The 21,741-nt window shown below is 40.2% G+C and overlaps 1 protein-coding gene across 3 annotated transcripts in view; it reads left to right on the top strand.

Annotated features, from left to right (window-relative positions):
- The window catches only part of Rin2 (Ras and Rab interactor 2), a 219,159-nt gene extending 197,636 nt beyond the window's left edge, over nt 1-21,523 (top strand). For all 3 annotated transcript variants that reach the window (XM_077799515.1, XM_026400708.2, XM_026400709.2), the window contains 4 exons: nt 8,163-8,468; nt 10,484-10,615; nt 15,885-16,048; nt 19,390-21,523. In XM_077799515.1, the coding sequence (XP_077655641.1) occupies nt 8,163-8,468; nt 10,484-10,615; nt 15,885-16,048; nt 19,390-19,713 (926 nt within the window). In that variant the 3' untranslated portion in view covers nt 19,714-21,523. The remainder of the gene's footprint in view (nt 1-8,162; nt 8,469-10,483; nt 10,616-15,884; nt 16,049-19,389) is intronic.
- The last annotated feature ends 218 nt before the right edge of the window (nt 21,524-21,741 follow it).

The following is a 21,741-nucleotide window of genomic DNA, read 5'->3' as shown; positions in this document are numbered from 1 at the left end:
GATACTTTACCACTGAGCTATATATCTCCAGCCCTGTTTTAAATTTTATTTGGAGACAGGGTCTTGCTATGTTGCCTAGGTTGGTCTGAAATTTGCAATCCTACCTCAGCCTCCCAAGTAACTGGGATTATTCATTGTGTGCCACTGGGACTGAAAAGAAGCATCATTTTCAGTAGGTACCCAAAGGAAGGATTTTCTGGCCAAATTTCAACAAATAGTTTTAGGACATATGCTACATGCCAGGCTTGCACTAAGGACTGTGGCTTGTTTGTTAGACCCCTAGATCTGGTTCTCAGAGTACTTCCTGTTAAGGAGGGAAACAAACCCCCAGGAGCTGTCTGAGACCTTAAGGTGGTGGAGAACATTCTAGAAAGATTATCCCAGATAAGGTAAGAGTCAGAACACTTTAATAATCTCTCTATCCCAGGTGCCAACCAATCAAAACAGAACACTGGTCATAAACACCTGTGGACCATTGTGGCCAGGGGCCAACCAGTCAAAACAGATGCTAGTCATAAACACTTGCAGACCAGTGTGGCCAGCCAGGGTGCCAGGGCCTGAAGTGGACAGACTAGAGCAGGTACAGCAATGTGACTTGGGTTTTTCCCTATTGGTAGACCCAGAGCTTCACTAGTGATGAACTGAATCCACCTTCATCCCCCACACAGCAAGAAGCTGAGTGTTTTTCCAGCCCCCACCATGCACCCTGTTTTCTCATATGAAATACGAATGGGTCTCTCTCCCTGTGCTCAAACCCCACTGCCCTGAAGGATGTACAACTGCCCAGCTAATCTGTGGTTTCCAGGATGTTAGGGATCGAATAAGGCTGGGTTTAAAAACAAACAACATCAGAGAAAGAAAAAAAATACTAGGGGGATCAAGGCAAAGAAAAGTCAGCAGAACTTCAGATCCTCATTCTCTGCACCTATGAACGGGAGGAGCTGAGAAGAATAATAAAGATATGAGTGCTAGAGAGAGAAAGAGAGAGATGATCAGGAAACCAGAGGGCTTTTGATTAATTTATCAAAGCACTTTCACTTTCTATTTCAAATCTAACCAAACCACAGATAATACTTGGGAAGGAGTAGAGGGAACAACCTGAATTGTTAAACCTGTTGTCTCTTTTCAAAGGCATCCACCCTTTGTTCCCAAAAGGTATCCAGTGATTTTAGCCTGCAGTGTCAGTAGGTACCATCCATGCCAGATGCTCATGGAGTGGGACCTTACCCAGTTCCTCCCAGAATCTCACTGGGAAGTAGTGAGCCACCCCATTTTACAGATGAGGGAGCTGAGGCTGAGGAAGATCATGTTTTCTCAAGGTCAGAAATCAGAAAACTGGCCATTGGATTTTGCATCTAATCTGAGTTCTTACGTAATACCCAGTGGTCCTCAGTTTGAGGAGTTTGTAGAAGAGGACTAGCAACGTGCTGTCCTGCCTGGCTGGGTTGCATTTGCTGCTTCTCAGGATGGCACCTTCCATTTCCCTCAGCTTCCAGCTCTACTGAGATGAGATGGAGAAATTTCTCCACTGAAAAGCAGGAGTCTGTGGTAGGTCAGTGGAAGAATTCAGGCTGCCCTGATGGGTTTGGAGTCCCTGCTCTCATGAGCTGTGTGCACTTGGTCATGTTTCTTCGTATGTCCATGCCTCAATTCTTCACATGTAACAAGATGCTGTGGACACTGCTGTGCTCTGCCCACTAACACTGGTTTGCCAGTCTGATGTCCAATGACTGCACCTGTGATATTTTGCTTGAGGCTTCTAATGTGACCAGAGCCCTTGCAAGGCAATGGGGAAGACTGTCACTCCACCCCCTAGGAGCAGACTGTCCTCTAGATGGACAGCTCCAAAGCATGTTCAACACTGTGTCTTGGAGTCCCCAGCAGGGCTGAGTTCTAGCCACCCAAGGTGATAGAGAAGTGCACCATATTGGCTGTTCTCCTTCCCCTCTAGTACTCCCTGGGATCAGCTCCCAAAAAAACTCTTACATGAAAACCCTTGCCTTGTAATCAGTTTCTGAGAGAACCCAAACCAAGACAAGTAGGGAATGTATGTGTACCCATCTTAGTCAAAGGACTATTTGAATACTTGTGACATGTTTAATAGTGCTTGGATCATACTAAGCACTCACTCGACTTTAGTTTTGATCCTTACTCCCATAAAACAGCCAAAAGGAAACATTTAGCTCATAAAAGAAGCATCGACTCATTTTGCCCTCCTTGCACAGAGGGAAGACAATTATGCCATCCCTTGACTTGCTTGGAGTAAGAATAACAGGGTTTGCCACTCATCTCTGCCATCCTGGGAAAGTCACATGTCCCATCTGCAAAATAAGAACGACAATTCTTTCTACTTTGTTGGGCTAAAATGAAGATTAGCAAGGTAACATGCATATTCTTAGACTAGGAACTACACAAATGAATGCCCAATGAATAATAGCAATTATAAATATTTAAATTTGACTTTTCTATACAGAAAGGCAGCAACTAAGGCTTTCATCTTGTTATCATATATTCACTTCTATTTCTACTTTAATCTTCTTAATAAGAAACAACAAATTATACTATTGTGTATATTTATAATGGACCGATAAAAATATGAGAAAAAATTTTTAAATAAAAAAAGTTATTAGAATGCTAGAACTAGAATAAATCAAAAGGCCGTATGATTGGAGCTCATTTTTTTTTCGTTGTCAGATAACTTTAAATTATAACCTGTGTGGGGTTTTGTTTTGTGGTGCTGGGGATTGAACCCAAGGCTTCACACATGCTAGGCAAGTGCTCTACTACAAGCTACATCTCTAGCCCAAAACCTGTGCATTCTTAATACAGGTTGCGCATCCCTAATATGAAAATCTAAAATCCGAAATGCTTTGAAATTTGATGCTTTGTGTTATACGCCCAAAATGTTTTTGAATTTGGATTTTCAGATTAAGGATGCTCAACTGGTAAAGCCTATTCAGATATTCCAAAATCTGTAAAACTTCAAAATCTGAAACACTTCCAATCCCATGCATTTCAGATAAGGGATATTATGTTATAGTATGTATTATATTGCTTAGACTCTGGATGCTGTTAGACTCCCCTGGAGAATATTAATTTTTATTGCTTATTGTTTTTACATTCAATCTAGTTAGGTTCAGACTGACGATCTGTCTTGGGCAGATGCCATGAGTCATGATTCTGCTTGCAGTCCAGACTGTTAAGGGTGAGAGGTGAAGAGACTTGGTCTAGGTCGCTGAGTAAGAAGGGGCTGGGCTGGCCTGGCTGCTGGGCCTTGTGGCTCCCAGTGCTCTTTCTAAGATAATCTGGACTTCACCTTTGCCCCTCAGTTTCTCACTTCCTTCTAGCAGCAGTGGGTAAGCATGAAGTGCCCAGACAAAACCAATACATTATTGGGGCTTGTGATGCTTCCTTGTCTGATCTCTGACCCCTGGAATCTATGCTATAGGTCAGAGGGAAGGAAAAAAGACAGTCTTCTGTCTCCTTTTTTGAACAGGGGAGTGAATCAATTCTTGTCTATCTGTTACTATAGAAAGTGACATTTAAGACAAGGAGAACCTCAGCAGCTGCCATGGTCTTTACTTACAGATCATCCTTGAGACCAATCCATAGGAATTTATATAAATGTGCTCAGAAAATGTGTTTCCAGTTTTGGTCACTTAGAAAACTTGTTTCTAGGTTTGTTCTAACTAACTTGGGGCTTTTAAAATTCAAAATGTTATGGTTCAAACAATTCTCTAGTATTTTCTCGTCATTAGAAAATTAGAAGACATTGGCTAGCTTCAAGAAAACATGTCACCTATTTTGTTTTCCCTTAAAAGTTTTGGGGTTGTTTCCAAGTGTTTGTTATGTGTCTCTGATTGTGGTTGAGTACAACTGAGGTGAATTCAAGAACTTTGGAAGTGTATGTCTTGCGGTGGAATCCTGGCTCCCGCCTCTTTTAGCTGTCTGATATCCATCTCTTAGGGTTTTAGTTTCCTCATCTGTAACCTGAGGATATAAGAGTTCTTCTTGCACGGGTTTATTTGAGGATGTGCAGAGCCAGTGTATATAAAGTGCCTAAAATAGTGTCATTGTTCCTAGTTTAAAAGATTTGTTTTAGTTTCTTGGAATTAAAGCAACCAGAGATAATGGAAAACAACAGAGAGTAGTAATTTACAAGAAACGTGCCAGGGTATTCTTTCTTTTTTTGAGTTAGTTCTCATTCTGAAAGATCTTTTGTTTCCTGTGTTCCTCAAATCACTTCTTACTATTTCTTTAGGAGCAGAACCTTTGTTTTCTCACTAGAAAGAACAAACTGGATCACAGGTCTCTCTTTTCATTTGACTTCCCCTAAGCCTTCCTTAAATTTAATAAATATTGGTGGAGGTAATAATAGGAGATGACTGGAAAAGAATGAAGAGACCAGTTTTATTTTAAAATTGTGATCTTTTAAAAAATCTACTTTAAGAAAAGTCTAGCACTGTTACTGAATGAACCTGTTTTGGCCACCATGCCACATGCCCAGCACTAAAGCAATGAGATTGGCTGAAGAGAATGTTTATTAATGAATTGGCCAAGGAAGCTACTCCATATGCTAGTGATGAGGAGATGGAAACCCCAAATCTCCAATCTGCCTCCCTGAGGATTAGATTTAGGGGTATAAAGAAACAGGGTGGTCCAAGTTGTGGGGATAGGTGATTGGAGACAGGGATAAAGGAAATTATCAGTGGTCTGTGTTCAAAGCTTATGAGTTTCCACAGGATGAGTGTTCTGAAAATGGCAGCCTTGGTGAGTTCTGATGGTAGAGTATTTGACCCTCAGATGTCAATCCATGGGACACCTGTGCAGGCCAAGTGAAGGGTCACTGGTTTCAACCAGTTTGAGCTAGACAAGGCTACTTGTGAGTTCCTGAAAGATAACTTAATTGTTACCACAGTAACCATACCTCAGTGATATTTTCCATAGTAAAGCTATTAGGTGTCTATTCCCATTATTACCTAGTTAAGTAGCTTCTAAAACCTGTGAGAAAAGCAAATAACCAGAAGCAAGTGAAACTAGATGATTTATTCGGGTTTTTCCCTCCATTTCAGTAGTAGCAATTATTTTTTCATTTTAGGTTTTAAGACAAGGACAAAGATCGGCATCAATCCCTGGCAGCAAGGATGGGCTGGCGGCACAAGGGAGCCACCCCATTTGCTAGTAATGAACTCTGTTCGTCACCCAAGAGTAGCTCAAAGCCTTTCTGAGATGATTCTATTAACACTGGGGCTCAGAGGTGACCAGGCTTACTCTGAAGTTAAAAGGTGGTCTTGGAGTTCAAGGTGAAAATACCAGGCTGGTCAGGAGTTCATTGATGTATGCATGTTTATTGAGATTTAACTTGCATCCATAAAGTGCATAAATCTTAAGTGCCCAGCTGCACAGATTTTTACACATATATGTGTACACTCAAGTAGTTACCACTCAAATCTAAAAATACAACATCTCCATCACCTCCCAGCAAGCGTCTCTGCGCCCCCTCCCCAAGAGTAACGTCACCCTTACTTCTGATGCCAGAGGTGAGTTTTGCCTGGATTTTAGGTAGATGAAATGCTGTAGAAGATCTTCTTAGATCTGGCTTCTTTCATACAGTATCGTGTCTATGAACTTCATTATCTGCATCTGGAGGGATAATGCGTTCTTTTTCATTGAATAAACATATTCCATTGTCTGAATTCCACTGTATGAATATGTGCAATGTATCCATTCTGTCAGCCATCCCTTGGGGTTATTTCCAATTTGAAGCTATTATGAATAACACTACTGTGAACATTTATGTATATTCCTAATTAATGATCAGCATGACTTTTGCCCTCTCCTCTTGGTGACCTCATTCTAACAAAGATAGGTTGCTAATAATCAGGAATGTAGCTTCTAGAATCTTTGGATGAGAGAGAAAAAACCTGGTGAATGTTGTTTGTTGTTTTTTTTTTAAAAACAACTTTATTTTGTTTTTTTACTTGTGGTTGTACACAAGACTATTTATTTATTTATTTATTTATTTATTTATTTATTTATTTATTTATTTATTTATTTATTTAATGTGTTGCTGACGCTGAAACCCAATGCCTTGCACATGCTAGGCGAGTGTTCTATCTCTGAGCCACAACCCTCCCCCCATCCCTCTTCCCCTGTGAATGTTTTAGAAGAACCTTGAACTTTAGAATTAAAAGACTATTTACTGGGGCTGGGGCTGTAGCTCAATGATAGAGCACTTGCCTGGCATGTGTGAGGCACTGGGTTTCAGCCTCAGCAACACATAAAAAATAAATTAATAAACAAATATATTGTATGTTCACCTACAACTAAAAAAATATTTAAAAGAAAAAGATCGTTTACTTTAAAAAACAGTGAAAAAATTTTTACAAGAGTTGTATGGTCTCAAGCAAGCCATTAGATATTTCTGAACCTCAGTTTTCTCATTTGAAAAATGGGTGTAGTATTAGTGTTCTGCAAAAGTGTTGGAGTTGTCACAAGGATTAGATGATAATGAAGTGAAGTATATAGATGGAGCTTACCCATATGAGTACTCAATATTAGTTACTATTACTTTTTTATCATAATGATAACTTACAGTCAAAGATATTATGAAGTCACACAAATTTATTAACACACAACAATCAATGCAAATCAAGTAATCTATTTTAATGCCAGGTGTAAAGCGAATACGTAGTTCTGCTTTTCTTCTTACTTTATAACTTCATTTGCTTCAATCTTTATTTCTATAGTGATATAAAACTCTATATTTAATCAAAGAGCTCTCTCAATCAAAGATGATATGGAGGTAGAAGGAAAAACGAAAAACCTGGGCTGGGGAGTCTGATCACTGCATTAACTTCTGGACTCAGTCATAGCTTTGGGGTATAGGAAAATTGCTTTCAGTATTTGTACATCTGGCAGAGATTTCTCTTTGTTCCTGGACTTCTAATAATAGACAATAATTTGGATTCAATATGATCTGATTCAGTGTCAGGAATTCCAAAGACCCAAGAGATAAGCCAACTATTTCCAATCTTATAAATAAGTGAATCTATTGGCTTTTAAAATAGAATCACATTCAGATGTCGTATTTCAGGAGCAGTCATTGCAATCAAACTCAGGTGACTTTGATGTGATGTAGAAATGTGAAATTAAAAGGTTAGTGTTGGAAAAGCTGGGAGCTTATCATTGTATAAATCACTTTCAGCCTAGATCTCCAGATTTATGGTATTGGCAGTCTTAGACTTTCTCAAAGAAGTTACTCTAGTGGATAGCCAGCCACAAAGGAGGGGAAGAATAATACCACCCACACCTAAACATCTTTCCTAACTCTGAATAGAAACACACTTAAAATTTTCTACTTTTAATTTTGAAATCATTTCAGACTTACAGGAAAGTTGCATAAATAATACAGAGAAATGTCTTGCTTTCCCCCAGATTCCTCAATTTTGCACTTTGCCCTTGCTTCATCCTCCTCCTTTGTCTGTGTACATACACACACACACACACACACACACACACACACACACACTTTTTTCCCTGACCATAGAGAGTACATTTTGTCCCTTTGCCCTAGATACTTCATTATATATTCCTAAAAACAAGGCCATCTATCCCATAATTCCAGTACAATTATCAACCCCTAAATTCATATAGAAGCTATGTTCACACTTTTACCTAATCCACAGTCTTTGTTCAGATTTCATCTAATGCTCCACTGAAATGATTTATAACAAATAAAGGAAAGAATGTTTTTACTCCAGAATTCAATCCAAGATGTTATATGTAGTTGAATTTTCTTCCTCAGAAAATATTTTTTAGGAATCTTGAATTTATACTAATCACAAAAATAAAATCCTTCCTTTAAAATAACATATTCGTGTGAAAGTAATTCAAACAAATATATTTCGTTGTACTGATTTTATGCAAGATATTGTTAGAGAAAACCCTCTCTTCCTGGCTCATGGAAAACAAAAACAAACAAAAAAACCTGTTGCCATGTTAAGTCTGCTGGTGCTACGTGCCATCTGTTGGGTTCTAAGTTACAACTTGTCTACCCTCTAACCAATGTGTGGAATTGCAGATGTGCATTCCCTGAAAGCAGAAGTTGCATTTCTTCTTTCTTTAGACTCTGGTCACAGTGGCTGCACTTTCTTTGGCAGATGTGGTGTTGGAAAAAGCCATGCACAAGTGCATCTTGAAGCCGCTGAAGGGTCACGTGGAGACCATGCTGAAGGAGTTCCACATGGCTGATGGCTCATGGAAACAACTCAAGGAGAACCTACAACTTGTGCGGCAGAGGAATCCCCAGGAATTAGGAGTCTTTGCCCCAACCCCTGATTTGGTGGATGTGGAGAAAATCAAAGTCAAATTCATGACAATGCAGAAGATGTATTCACCAGAAAAGAAAGTCATGCTGCTGTTGAGAGTCTGCAAGCTCATATACACTGTCATGGAGAACAACTCAGGTGAGGATGCTGAAATTCAGGGATTTGGTTGCTTCCTGCCAGACCCATGTCAGGATTTCTGATTCCCTATGTCTCCTCCTTTTAGTCTCTTGATTTCACCAAGCAGTTCACAAAAATAAAGTTACTCTGGTACCTATCAAATGAGTCACATGCCAACCAATAGATTATTACAAATAGCATCAATAAATGTAAGTGGATAAGGGTAATGAGATTTTTGTGTAATGCTGATTTAATTAAAGACTTAGTTCAGGATGGTGGTAATGATTCAGTCGCTGGGGTCTAGTTCCAGACCCTCCCTCTGGGAATGAGTTCACTGAGAGAACTTGTCCATCTTAATCAACCTGCTAAATTGCAGTTTCTGCATCTGGAGTTGGATATGGCCCTTTCTTTCTTTCATAAGGTGGTGGTTGAGACACTGCATTGACCCACATGGAATGGCAATATTGACAATAATCATCACTATATTTTAGCCAATAAAGGGCCCTGTCAATGATCTATAGCTTGAGTCAGAAACTGAGAGCATTCAGTAACAATGAGTTTTCATTAGAATCATCCTGTTGGCTGGCCCCTTCTTTGATACAAGCTGAAACAATGTAATTGGAATTCACCAAAGACAAGTAGGAAAGTAAGCCCTTGAATTTCCCCCTTGCTATTTCCCACAGATGAAGGAGAAATGAAGATTCATGGGTAGTGACTGAGCCCTGCATTGTTTGAGGTCTTCTGTGAGCCTGTAAATCTGTGGATGATTATCACCATTTTTATTTTATTTTTATATTTTTTTGCAGTACTAGGGATTGAAGCTAGGGGTGCTCTTTCACCTAACTATATCCCAGTCCTTTTTATTTTGAGACAGGATCTCCGTAAGTTGTTTACAGCCTCACTAAGTTGCTGAAGCTGGTATTGAAACTAGAATCCTCCTGCCTCAGCCTCCCAAGTTGCTGGAATTGCAGGCATGCACCCCCATGCCCAGCAATTACCAACTTTTTTTTTAATTGCTTAGTGGAAAAGCAACAGAGAGAAATGCAGGCTCTATTAACCTCTGCTTAAGTAGATATGAATATACATGCACATTGCAAATTGTCGAATTAAGAATCATTACAATCTGAGCTCTTGGGCTGGAAATGATAGTTTGTGAACATGGTCCCTAAAATTTGTAAATGTATTTCACATCCAGGAATAAATTTTCTAGAGTTCCTGAGATCATTTCTAAAAGTTGCCCCAATAATCTGCACAGGATTATGTCTTCTGAAGCACTTCATGAATGACGTTTTAAACAGAGTAATTTTTTATTGTGGGGGCTTGTCTACTTCCTGTAGGAAATTTAGCAGCATCCTGGATGCTTTTGTACCGTTACCTTCCAATTGTAACAGTGAAAATGTCTCCAAACTATGTTGATCACTCCTTGGGGGAGCGAAATCATCCCCAGTTGAGAACCATCCTTGTAAAAAAAAATAATAATAACTGGAATTTTTTTTCCTATTTATTGCTGATAATCAATGTGTATCTCCAACATACACTGAATTGGCACATTTAAACCAATTAGCTGTGTTCTTATATTGAGTACAAAACAAAATTTATTCCTGATTTGAATTTGGTCTTGCCATCATGTTTATAGTTCAGGTGCACAGAAATAAAATAGGAAATCAGACACAAGAATTGGCAGAAATAAATATTTTATAAATATTTAGTAATATGACTGGCTAAAAGGGAAAATGTTCAAAGGTAAAACATTCAAAAATATTGCTCTGTCCTAGTGCATAACTTTATGCATTGAAGAGGGGAGGAAATCTGAACCATGTTCATGGCTCCTAGACATTCATTCTGAGAGTGCGAGTAAGGGTTGGTCTCTCCTATCAGCAGCTCGGAGGGTCACGGACAACACAAGATTCCAGAAACACCCACCTCTGTTTATAAATAGCTCATTTCCTCAGTGTGACTCCCTGCTGTCTAATAAAAGCAGCAAGTAGGATATGAAATAAAGTTGTTCCTCTCTCTCTTTTTCTTCTTAATCCCAGGGAGGATGTATGGCGCTGATGACTTCTTGCCAGTTCTGACCTATGTCATTGCTCAGTGTGACATGCTTGAATTGGACACTGAAATCGAGTACATGATGGAGCTCCTAGACCCATCACTGTTACACGGAGAAGGTAAGACGCTTTTGAAAAAGTTGGAGGAACTGGGTGGTTTTTGTTGTTGTTGTTGTTTTCATTTCATTTTAAAATCTGAGATGAAATTCATGGAGGGTAAAATCAACCATTTTAAAGTGAACAATTCACTGGCATTCAGTACACACCCAATATTGGGCAACCACCATCTCTTTCTAGCTCCCAAAGACCCCTCTCACCCTAAAATAAAACCCTGCACCCATTAACTAGTCATAAAGGTACTTTTTTGACATTTTAAGGCTTAACTGCAATTTTAATTCTTTCTTTATTTAGAAGTATAGATAGACTTTTTTTCTGATTATCAATTAATAAATATTCATCACAGAAAATTTTGGAGTCAGAAAAAAGAAAACCAAAAAATGCAACCCTGTTATAATTAATACTTCATTGAGATTGGCTAGTGACAATTTAAAAAGTACCATTTAATAGAATAAATGTCATTTTTTAAAGCAATGGTTTCTTTGATTCCAGGAGGAAGTCATAAATATTTTACTAGAGAGTAGTCTCATTGCCAGAAAAAAAAATGGTCATTTTTTTTGCTATTGAATTGTTGAAATAAATGAAGACCTGTTTTTTGTTTTTAATCTTTTTTAATTTTGTTTTTTAGATTAAAAACATCATTAATTTTCTTTCCATTTCAAAAATGATGTCAGTCTATTGTTAAAATAAAAAATACAGTGGAGTAAGATCTGGGTGATTTGCTTTGAACTTATGTTAGTAGTTCAGGTTCTTCTTGGTGTCTGCCTAGCCCCAACATGTTTTAGCAGAAGAAATTCCTTCTCTTTATACATTAGTAAGGTGTTTTATCATGGACATAATTTAGATGCTTGGCACTATGGCTCACAGCCTTGAGAACAAACAATCTCTGGGACTCTTGTGTGAGCTTGTCTTTCTAAAGGAGAACAAATCAAGACCCGTGCATGGGAGAGTCCAGACAGACCCTGAGGGTGAGGTTCTGTTTTCTTTTCTCCATTGAGTTTCAGTCTGGGCTGGAGTACAAAGGTCCATGTGCTGAGGGACTTCCCAAGGGCATGTGTCACCCCAGCATTTTCCAAGGAGAGATCTTAAATGCATTTTTACCATGGTGGTGTGGGGGGTGCACCATCCCGTCCCAGTTGTTAAATCCATTGTGTTATCTTAAATGCAAAATGGCTTTAATGTCCTCAGTCATCAAACTGAATTCCCTAGATCTCAGTTTTTCTATCAGAGGGGCTCCCCTCCCTGTAGCCCAAATCATGCCCATTCCACCTGCCCTAGTGCTGACTCAGGATGAATGATGAGTGTCTTCTATCCTATCTGCTACCCCAGACACAAATGGTCTCTGTCACCCTTTTACCCTCTCTCTTGTTTATGTCTCCTTATTAATATTCTTAACCATGGATTCAGACACTTCATAAGAAGCCACTAACATCCTCCCTACACCTTTCCTTCTCTGGGATTGGACAGAAGGGGAAACGCAAGAGGCTTTTGTCCAGCCACCGAGAGAAGCATATGTTAGTGTCAATGCCATACTTTTATTTTTTCCCACTGTGTTATTACTGCGATTTTTTTTTAACTTCAATCATGGATAATTCTAGTAATAAGTTAATTCCAGTAAGATCTAGAAGATCTCTTGGGGCTTGGGGGAGGGGCATGCCAGTCTCACTGAGAAAATTACCATTCTGTTGCTGATGATGAATCCTCAGGACAAACAAAAGGCTTACACCTTGTGGCGCAAGGATTGGGACAACCATTTTCTACCTCCTTTTCTTCCTTGCATTGCCCCAGAGTGAGCCACTGTTGCTGACAGATGAGCAAGTGACTGTCTTCACCTCCAGGGATCCCACATGAGGAAAACACAAGTACATTAGCAAACACACAAAGGGGCCCATGAGTGTGTGCAGGAAGTAGAGCCTGTTTCTACTTCTTTGTGTCTGAGCCTTTTTGGCTTTACTCCTTGGGGCGCCCAGGCAGGCCAGGCGGGTTAACTGTGGTTACAGACCAGGCTTGCACAGCTTCTAACTGCAGCTCTGCAGACTTAAAGAAACTGCCAGCAGCCTGTTACAGATCTGTTGCTTCCTTGGCTTGCCTAGAGTCCTCTTTGGTTTGTGCAGCAGCAGCCACATGTCTTTTCTGCTGTTTAAGCAGGTACTCCCATTTACGGGACAGGCGTCATAGAATCCCTTCGAAACACACAGTTCTTATGGTCGGGTTATAGTTTTGCTGAAATTGAAAACCTTCCTCTAATTGCATCCACATGTTTGAAAGTGTGGTCAATTTTGTGCTTCCAGCATTTTCAGTTTCTCCTTAGTGGCCAGAAGACTTCAGAGCAATGGAGTCTAAAATCTGAAGTCCAAAGAAACCCTCCTCCACCCCCACAGGATTATAGCAGCCTTCCAAGTCATAGCTCAAATACTGGCACCTCCACACAGCCTGTTTTGATTACTTATGTCCATATAGATTTCTCCTGAAATCTTCTGGGTAACGTTTACTCTCACCAGCGACCCACGCAGATGAGATGAACTGGGTTTAAAAGAGCTAAGAAAACAGCAAAAAAGCACAGGACACAGAAGTAATTTTCATATCGAGGGTGGGACTGCTCTGCGACCTTATAGGTCAGCTTCCACACTGGAAAGACTTCTGGGAAAGAGAGCGTGTACCTGGAATCTCTTTATTTTTATGGGGGTGGGGGGCTCACAATGGAATTTCAATAGAATGTTCTCCAAATAGGGCAGAGATAAGGTTTCAAGGGCGGAGTCTTGCTCTGTGATGTCTTGTGGTCAGCAGATTGATTGACATCTTGGCAAGTCACACCCATCTCAGGTTCTGTGTGGGATCACAGGCAGAACTGAAGGGAAGGCACACTTGCATCTCGCAGCCCAGTCAGTATGCGATGCCAGATCTATCTCCTCACATGGCTACTGTGCACATAGTTCTCTCACACACAGCCCACTTGTGCAATTTACATTTTATACTCCTCATTTCTCATTCAATCACTTGCTAATTTGTTCTGGAGCAAATATTTAGTAAAAATGAATAATCTGGATTCAGCATTTTGTGGGGGCTGCCCTAGAGAACTTTCTCCCTGGGCAATAAGGTCAGGAAAACGCTTAACTTGGGCTCTGGGCATATCTCAGTGGTAGAGCAGCTGCCTAGCAGGCACTATATCCAATCTGTAGCACCTCTCTTTCACCTGCCAAGAAAAACTCAACATATTATAACCATGCATGGAAAGCATATTGCTCACAGTAGGCTAAATTATGCTGCAGCTTAAAAAAAAATTACCCCCAAATTTCCATCAGTGACCTGAAAACAACAAATACATTTTTCTTTCTTAAGTTTATGTCTGATGCAAGTTCATAGGGTACGTTGCCTGTGATCCCAAGGCATAGAGTCATTTACATCATGCACATTGATTAGAGAGTGTTCTAAAGGGTTTTGCATGAGTAGTTAAATATTTAGGCCATGAAAGTGCCACTTCTTGGGGGGGGGGGGAACCTCACCTAACCACAATTCTCTGTTCTCTGCATGAATACATTTCGAGGTACATTTATCTGTGTTCTTTAATAAATTTATAGATTTCTGGAAAGCAGGAACTCAGATTCTATTTCTTATGAACACACTTCCTGCTTTGTGACTGACTTGGGCTCATGGTAGAGATTCAATGGATATTTTTGACAGAGAATGTCTCTAAAAATAAAATGCACTGTGCCTAATCAAGACATTTTTAATAAACCTCCAAGGCGCCCTCTAGTGGCTCTGTAGCACAGAATTCACAAATTCTTCTAAGGCCATTTCATTAAATTTTAGAACAAAACTGATCGAATTATGTTTGATGCATGTATGAATATGGCATAACGAATCCCACCATTATGTACAATGTATAATTATATACAGTGTATAATGAACTATGAAAATTTGGAAAAATTTTTAAAAACATGAACAAATACATATTCATCTCACCATACTATAAGTCTGTTAACAATTCTCAGAAACACAAGATTATCCCTAAATGTACCATTAAAGGAATGTCACTTGCTTTTCTTTGTAAATCATTTTCTTAAATGTCATATTATATTTGTCTTTTTGAATTAATTTTATTGGTGAATTATAATTCTACAGAGTAATGGGATTCATTGTGACATATTCTTATGTACATATAGTATAATTTGATCAATTACATTTCCCTTTCCCTCCCTCTCTCCCACCCTCTGGTCCTCTTCCTCTACTAGTCTTCTTGTATTTTGATGAGATCCCAACTCCCTTTTATTTTTTCCTAGTTCTCTAGCTCCCATATACAAGACATTAGTCTGTAAGTAAGGATAAGAAAAAAATCTGGAGGGAGAAATTATTTTGAAGTACTCATATTTTTGTGAGCACATTTGTTAAGTGCTGCAGTTCTTCCAGAGTGTACAGTTCACTTACAGTTCAGAAAACAGGAATTTCCAAAAGAAAAGCCAAGGAGATTCGCAGACAAAAGTAGGTGATTCTGGCCTTGGAACAGTTGACCTCACCCCCTCACCTGCCTGATTTTGTCCCCACCTCCCTATCAGGTCTCAATACCCCTGACCTTTTCTGGCAGACCATTTTCATAATTACACTTTAATAATATAGAGGTTTTGTCTGTTTCACCTATGGGAATGGAAATTCCATCAATGGAAACAGAAATGTTGTCAGCTCTCCAGGGCTCCCCCGGCCCTGGCACAGGCCCGAGTCACTCCATAGGTGTTTGTGAGATGCATGTGTGGAATTCATGGATGAAGGACTGAATGATTTGTTCTCCTGCAATCCCACCAGGAAATGCATGTAGAAGAGATGAGGAAATTAAAGTCAACTCTCCATGTCCATAGGTTCTGCACTGTGGATTCAACCGACCATGGATTGCAAATATTTGGAAAAAAAAATTTTTAAGTCTGTACTATCATGTATAGATTTTTCCTTTATACTTATTTCTTAAAGAGTACGTTGTAACAATTCCTTACTTAGCATTTACATCGTATTAGAGATTATTTAAAGTATATATACAGGAGGGTATGCATAGGTTATATGCCGATACAATCCTATTTTACTTATTTTTCTTTCCATATACAAGGACATTTATTTTGATATCGAAGCCATGGATTTTGATACTCAAGGGAAGGATTCTGGATCCAATCTCCTGACGATAGCAAAGGACAACTGTATGCATTATGGCTTCTAACATTAGAGCACCTTCACTGTTACTACCAGAGTATGAAGCTCATGGAGAATCCACTTTTTCTGCTCTTTCCAGGAGGCTATTACTTGACAAGTGCCTATGGAGCACTTTCTCTGATAAAGAATTTCCAAGAAGAACAAGCAGCTCGACTGCTCAGCTCAGAGACCAGGGACACCCTGAGGCAGTGGCATAAACGGAGAACCACAAACCGGAGCATCCCTTCTGTGGATGATTTTCAGGTATGAAACTGAGTGCCCCAGGGAGCTTCCTCTATGCTCTAGGGAGACAGAACTGGGTCCCCTAGCACATCCTGGCTCAAGGCCCCAGAGTCCTTTCTCGGTTGAATCATCTGATGGAAAGGGGATATTTTAAGCCACCTCTGACCTTGTTGTTTCACTTCTTTTTTTTTTTTTTTTAATTTATATGAACAGACACTCTTCGACTTATGATGGGGTTGCATTCCCCATAAACCCATAGTAAATTGAACATATTGTAAATGGGAAATGCATTGAATACACCTAACACGTTGAGCATCTTAACTTAGCAAAATAGTATGCTGTACAGGATTGGTTGTGTCCCCTGTTTGACTGACAGCTGCAGCTCTCAGCTGCTGCCAGCATCATGAGAGGATCATATCACTAGTCTAGGAAAAGATCCCAATTCAAAATCCAGGCTGGGGATGTAGTAACTCAGTGGTAGAGCACATGTTTACCGTGTGTACAGTCCTAGGTTCAATCCCTAGCACACACAAAAATCAAAAATAAAAATAAAAAATTCAAATCTCAAATTGCAGTTTCTACTGAATGTGAATCACTTTTGCACTATCATAAAGTTGAAAAATCATTAAATCAAATGGTTGCAAGTCCAGGACCACTTGTGTATATAAATGGGTTTGGCACAAATTTTGCTGCCCTTAAGAAAACAAAGTCATATTAAGGCAGGACTTCTCCCAAAATGTTCTGCCTGGGTGCTGAGTACCTGAGAAGATAGGAAGTGAAAAAGGAAGAGGAAGCACTTGGCATGGGCCTTGGATATTGTATTTCATCAGGAACCAGCAGCATTATGAGCTGCAATTTGGCTTGCCTCCCTTTGGAAAGAAGAGGGGTTCAGTGATGACTTCTTCCTCTCCTTCCCCATTCTCTCCTTCACTTACTGAATCTCAGTAGCAGAGGCTATGGTACTTGCTCAGGGAACTGAACTGGAGACAACATCTGACCCAAGTCCTGCTCAGGTCTCCCGATAGGAGTTTTCATGCCTGGGAATGTGGGATTTTCAATGAGCTTGTTTCTCAAAGAGTAGAGAGGTGGATTAAGGCTTCAGAAATCTTTCTCCAACACAATTTCTGAATTACTTGTCATCTATAAAATGACAGGTAAGTCTGCAAACATCTTTGAATAACATTTTGAAGGTTTTGAGTGGAATTACAAAACCCAATTGTCCTTTGTTTCTATGGGCCAAGAGGCAGGTTTTCCATCAGGAAACTGGACAGTCAAGACAGATGTCCCTTCATGTCCAGATTCACCTTCTTTTGCCTTTTTCCCCCCTTCTTAATGGTCTAAAAATAACCTAAAAGTATATTTGGTTCAAAGTCAGCTATTGCTGAAAGGCAAGATCAGCATGGTCTTCAAGATTACAGTATTCTCAGAAATTCCTTCCAGACACATAAATCTAAAAATAAATAAGTAAATAAGAACACATACTGTGTGTTGCTTCTTTTGCCCTCTTGGGTTGTTTAAGAATATTCATGTGCTAAGTTATTTGGTACATGCAGATCCCTGGGCGATACTATATTGGTTATACAAAGAGGGCATTCCTGAGGTGCTGTACCTTCTGAGAAGACCAAAAGTTAGAAAAGTGCATTCTTCCTTCTCCCCACCTGCCACTAGACCTTTCCTCCTGTCATCTCTAATCATCTGTAGGTCACCAGATACCACACAGCCACTTCCTTCAGCACCATCCCCCTAAATCCGTGACCTTGCTTCCTTTGAAGATGAACACCTTCTCAGAATATAATTCAAGATGGAAAATGTTAGCACTCATCTCAGGGGTAAAAGCAAAAACCCAGACACGTAGTTCTACTTGGAACTCCTAAAGCAAATGTCCCAGTCATGGATATCTCCTCACATTGGAAGAGGAAGTACTCCCCAGTGGTAAAAGTGGAATCAAGGTGACTCTGCCGTTTACTGACTGTGTGGCCTTGGGCAAGTTACTTAGCCTCCCTGTGCTTCAGTTTCTTTTCTGGTTAAATGAAGAGAATGTAGACGTCTCTCACCAAGTTCTTTTCAAGAGTCATTAAGTAAATGCCTATAAAGTGTTGGAGCCAAGTTATTAGCAGGATGGGTGGGGTGGGTTGGATGGAAGAGTCGGGTGGAGTCTGATAGAATATGGACACACTCTAAAGAAAGACATTCAAGTCTGTGCACGCCCCACTCACTCCTCTCTGCAGAGTCATCAGCTGGCAAATGTCCTCCCTAGAAACAGACATAAAACACATCTCACATGTGCAGAAGATATCATTGTCCCCAAGAGCCTTCCCTACTGTGATCCCAGCTAGCCTTCATGGCAACCATGTGAGTACCGAGGCAGAGAGCATGCCTTCCCCTTGCTCCTAGGCAGGGGCTCCAGATAGAGAAGGAAATGCATGTGTTTCCTAGATGCAACTCAAATATAACTGGGTGTTCTCTACTTTTATCTGGGAACCCCGCTCTTAAGGAAATGGAAATTGAAAGAGTTATCTAGGGTCACAGAATCCAGGAGAGTCTGGCATGAGTTTCGGATTCTTCACGTCTCATCTGTGCTTTGTGATGGGCGACCTCGGGTTTATTGTATTCCAAGACGGTGTGCACCTGGCCCCCTTCAAGGTGCCATGCCTGCAGATGTCTCCTTCTGCTTCTCTGCAACACCACTTTGCACTTAATCAGCTCCGTCTCCAGAGTCTTCTGGCAGAATCAACATTCTCCTCCCTCTGATTTTTTCCAGATTATGCTCAGAGCCACTTGGCACCTGGTGTTAGGTTGAACCACATGAAATGCCATTTGGGGAGCTCAAAGAATAGTCAAACATGGGTGGTTTCTTGGGGTTCCGCCTAACAGTATTGCCCTTGCTTCTGCTGCATAGAAGAGTGTGAGAGGAAGTGAGCCCGGTATGTGCTGTTGTGTCTAGATTTTTAAAATCTCTTCCTGCTGGCTCCTGGTTCAGATTCTTCTGTTGTCTGATGTGTTTTTCAAGCTGGGAATAATCCCAGCTTTGGATGTGGTTCACATTCTTACGCAGGGATTTCTTAAGCAGGCTTTATGAGGGAGACTGACAAGATGAAAACCAGGGCTGAATGGGCTTCCTGTTTCTTCTATTTTCAGTGAGCTCAAATGTGGCAGCTCAATCCATATAGTCATCTTCCCCACCATCCAAATTCAGATCAGCCTTGCAATGTGAGTTTTGTGAACTTACGTTAGACATTGTGATGAACCAGAGCCCTGAAGTAGCTCACAGGTCCAGCCTTTCATTTGCCTCTCGTGATGCGACGTATTGCTCTGTCTGGTGTTCCCTTCTGACTGTCTCCAATGTCTCTTTCCACCTACAGAATTACCTCCGTGTTGCATTCCAGGAGGTCAACAGTGGCTGCACAGGAAAGACCCTCCTCGTGAGACCGTACATCACCACTGAGGATGTGTGTCAGCTCTGCGCTGAGAAGTTTAAGGTGGGAGACCCAGAGGAGTATAGCCTCTTTCTCTTCGTTGACGAAACGTGGCAGCAGCTGGCAGAGGACACTTATCCTCAAAAAATCAAGGCCGAGCTGCATAGCCGCCCACAACCCCACATCTTCCACTTCGTCTACAGGCGCATCAAGAATGATCCTTACGGTGTCATTTTCCAGAATGGTGAAGAAGATCTCACCCCCTCGTAGAAGCCATGGGGGACTTCCTGTGGATGCATCCAAAGGGGAGCTGAGAGCCTGGCCTTCTGGTTGCCTCGAGCTTGAGCTTGGAAGGCAGTCACCTCTAGGAGGACCCCTTGGTGCATTGACTAAGCCATCTGAAGGCTAACTTAGCCCAGGGCATCTTTGGCCACATTGTCCATGAAAGGTAGCTGAGGTTGGTAAAAATAGTAGGATTCTCCTCCTACAATGCAGAGTTGCATTTCACGATTCAAGTGTCCTGAAATTGTTTGCTACCTGCCCCTAGCCAGGTTCTAGGTTGGCTGACATGCGTGTATATGTGCTGAATGAACTTTTAAGGTACAAGCTCTTCTCTTGAATTCAACAGCAGGTGTTTGACAAGACTGTCCGATGCAGTGCGTCAGGTACTTCTCAGTTCTGTGGATGACTCCATCTTTTCTTCCTTTTTACTTTTTTTTTCCCTTTCTTTAAAAAAATTTTTACAAAGAGCCTTTGTGTTTTTATATATTTCATAGAAATTTTTATAGCAGTTGCAGGTAAACTGTCAGGATTGGTTTTTAAAATATTTTTGTAACTTTAAAATATTGTATAATTATGCATGTGATTTTAACATTTAATATTGGAAAAATAAATCTCTTGCTGGATTTGAGAGTATTGCATTTTAAAAGTCTCTCTTCTGTAACTGGATGTTTTGGCAACTTTGTGGGGAGAGACTGCTGGATTTATTAAAGCAATGTATTCCTGACACTGGCCACAGAATGCCTTTGGAAATTTGATGTACTGTTATCTTGTTCACATTTACTGGTATTGTGCTGTTTGTTTGTTTGTTTGTTTGTTTGTTTAAACAGGTGATGCTAAGAATAGGAGAGAAGTGAATGTAGAGACAGGTAGAGAGAGAAATACAGACTCTAATTAAGGACTAAGGAGTGTAGTCTGCTGGTTCAGGCTCTGCAGGATGTAGGAAATAGAGTCAGAAGGAACCACCTTTGCTTAAGATACTGTAAATATGCAAGAAGATTTGGCAAGAATCTATTCCACTTGTTATCCACTTTTGAAAACAATTTTGAAAATCACACACATTAAAAAAAAATCAAGGTTAGCTCTCCCTCCCCCCACATTTTCACATAAATCAAAACTAACAGCATACAATTATTTGGAACAGAAACCAAGAACAAAGTAATGCATAATGTAACTTTTGTTGAGTTAAATAAGATGCTGTTGGGAAAAGAATTTGAAAATGCACCAAAAAACAAAACAAAAACAAAAACACCCATCTGCATTGTAGAATGTACAGTGGCTGGGGATGCAGCTCAGTGGTAGAGCACTTGCTTAGCATGTGCAAGGCCCTGGGGAGCACCACCAAAAAAATAAGTGAATAAATAAATGTACAGTGAGGTTAGATTTAGGTTTTATAAAACCAGTTTGGAGTGCACAAACTAGGAGGGTCGTGTGTTGACGTAACAGGTAGTTACAAAAACATGTTATTGTACTGTGTAAGGGTGCAGAGTCATCTGATAGGGTGGGCTTTGTACCTTGTACCTTTTTCAGCCTTGGCTTTTGTTAAACTAGAAGTCTCAGCACGTACTGTCTTGTACATCCTTATGTAAATGATTTTTAAATGGAATTTTGCACATAATACATTGTAATACTGTACCATAATCCTGTGTGAAAATAATTTTTGCTGTATTCTTTGTCTTTTTTTTTTTTTTTGAGAGTCAGAATATAATCAGACCTCACACTATGTCATGTAAATCTGAAATCCCAGCCAGCATTTGTGGTTAGATAATCTATGGAGAATAAACAGAAACACATTTTTCAGAAGCTTGTGGATCTGAGATAAAAAATTAAGAAGCAGAAGAGAAGGGAAAAAAAAAATCATCTTCTGCCCTGAAAGGGTTTCCACAGTATCGGCTTAATTGTATCCAGAATAAATCACAGTTAATCTGAATGCGGAGTTAGCTAGGGCCCTGCGGACAGCTCACTTTGTCCTTAGGCCACCTTTGTAATGTCTTGGCTGAGTTCAGCTGGTTGCAAAAT

The sequence above is a fragment of the Urocitellus parryii genome, chromosome 6 (assembly GCF_045843805.1).
Source record: "Urocitellus parryii isolate mUroPar1 chromosome 6, mUroPar1.hap1, whole genome shotgun sequence".
In the NCBI taxonomy this organism is placed as follows: Eukaryota; Metazoa; Chordata; class Mammalia; order Rodentia; family Sciuridae; genus Urocitellus; species Urocitellus parryii.
This window is presented reverse-complemented; position numbering and strand designations above follow the sequence as displayed.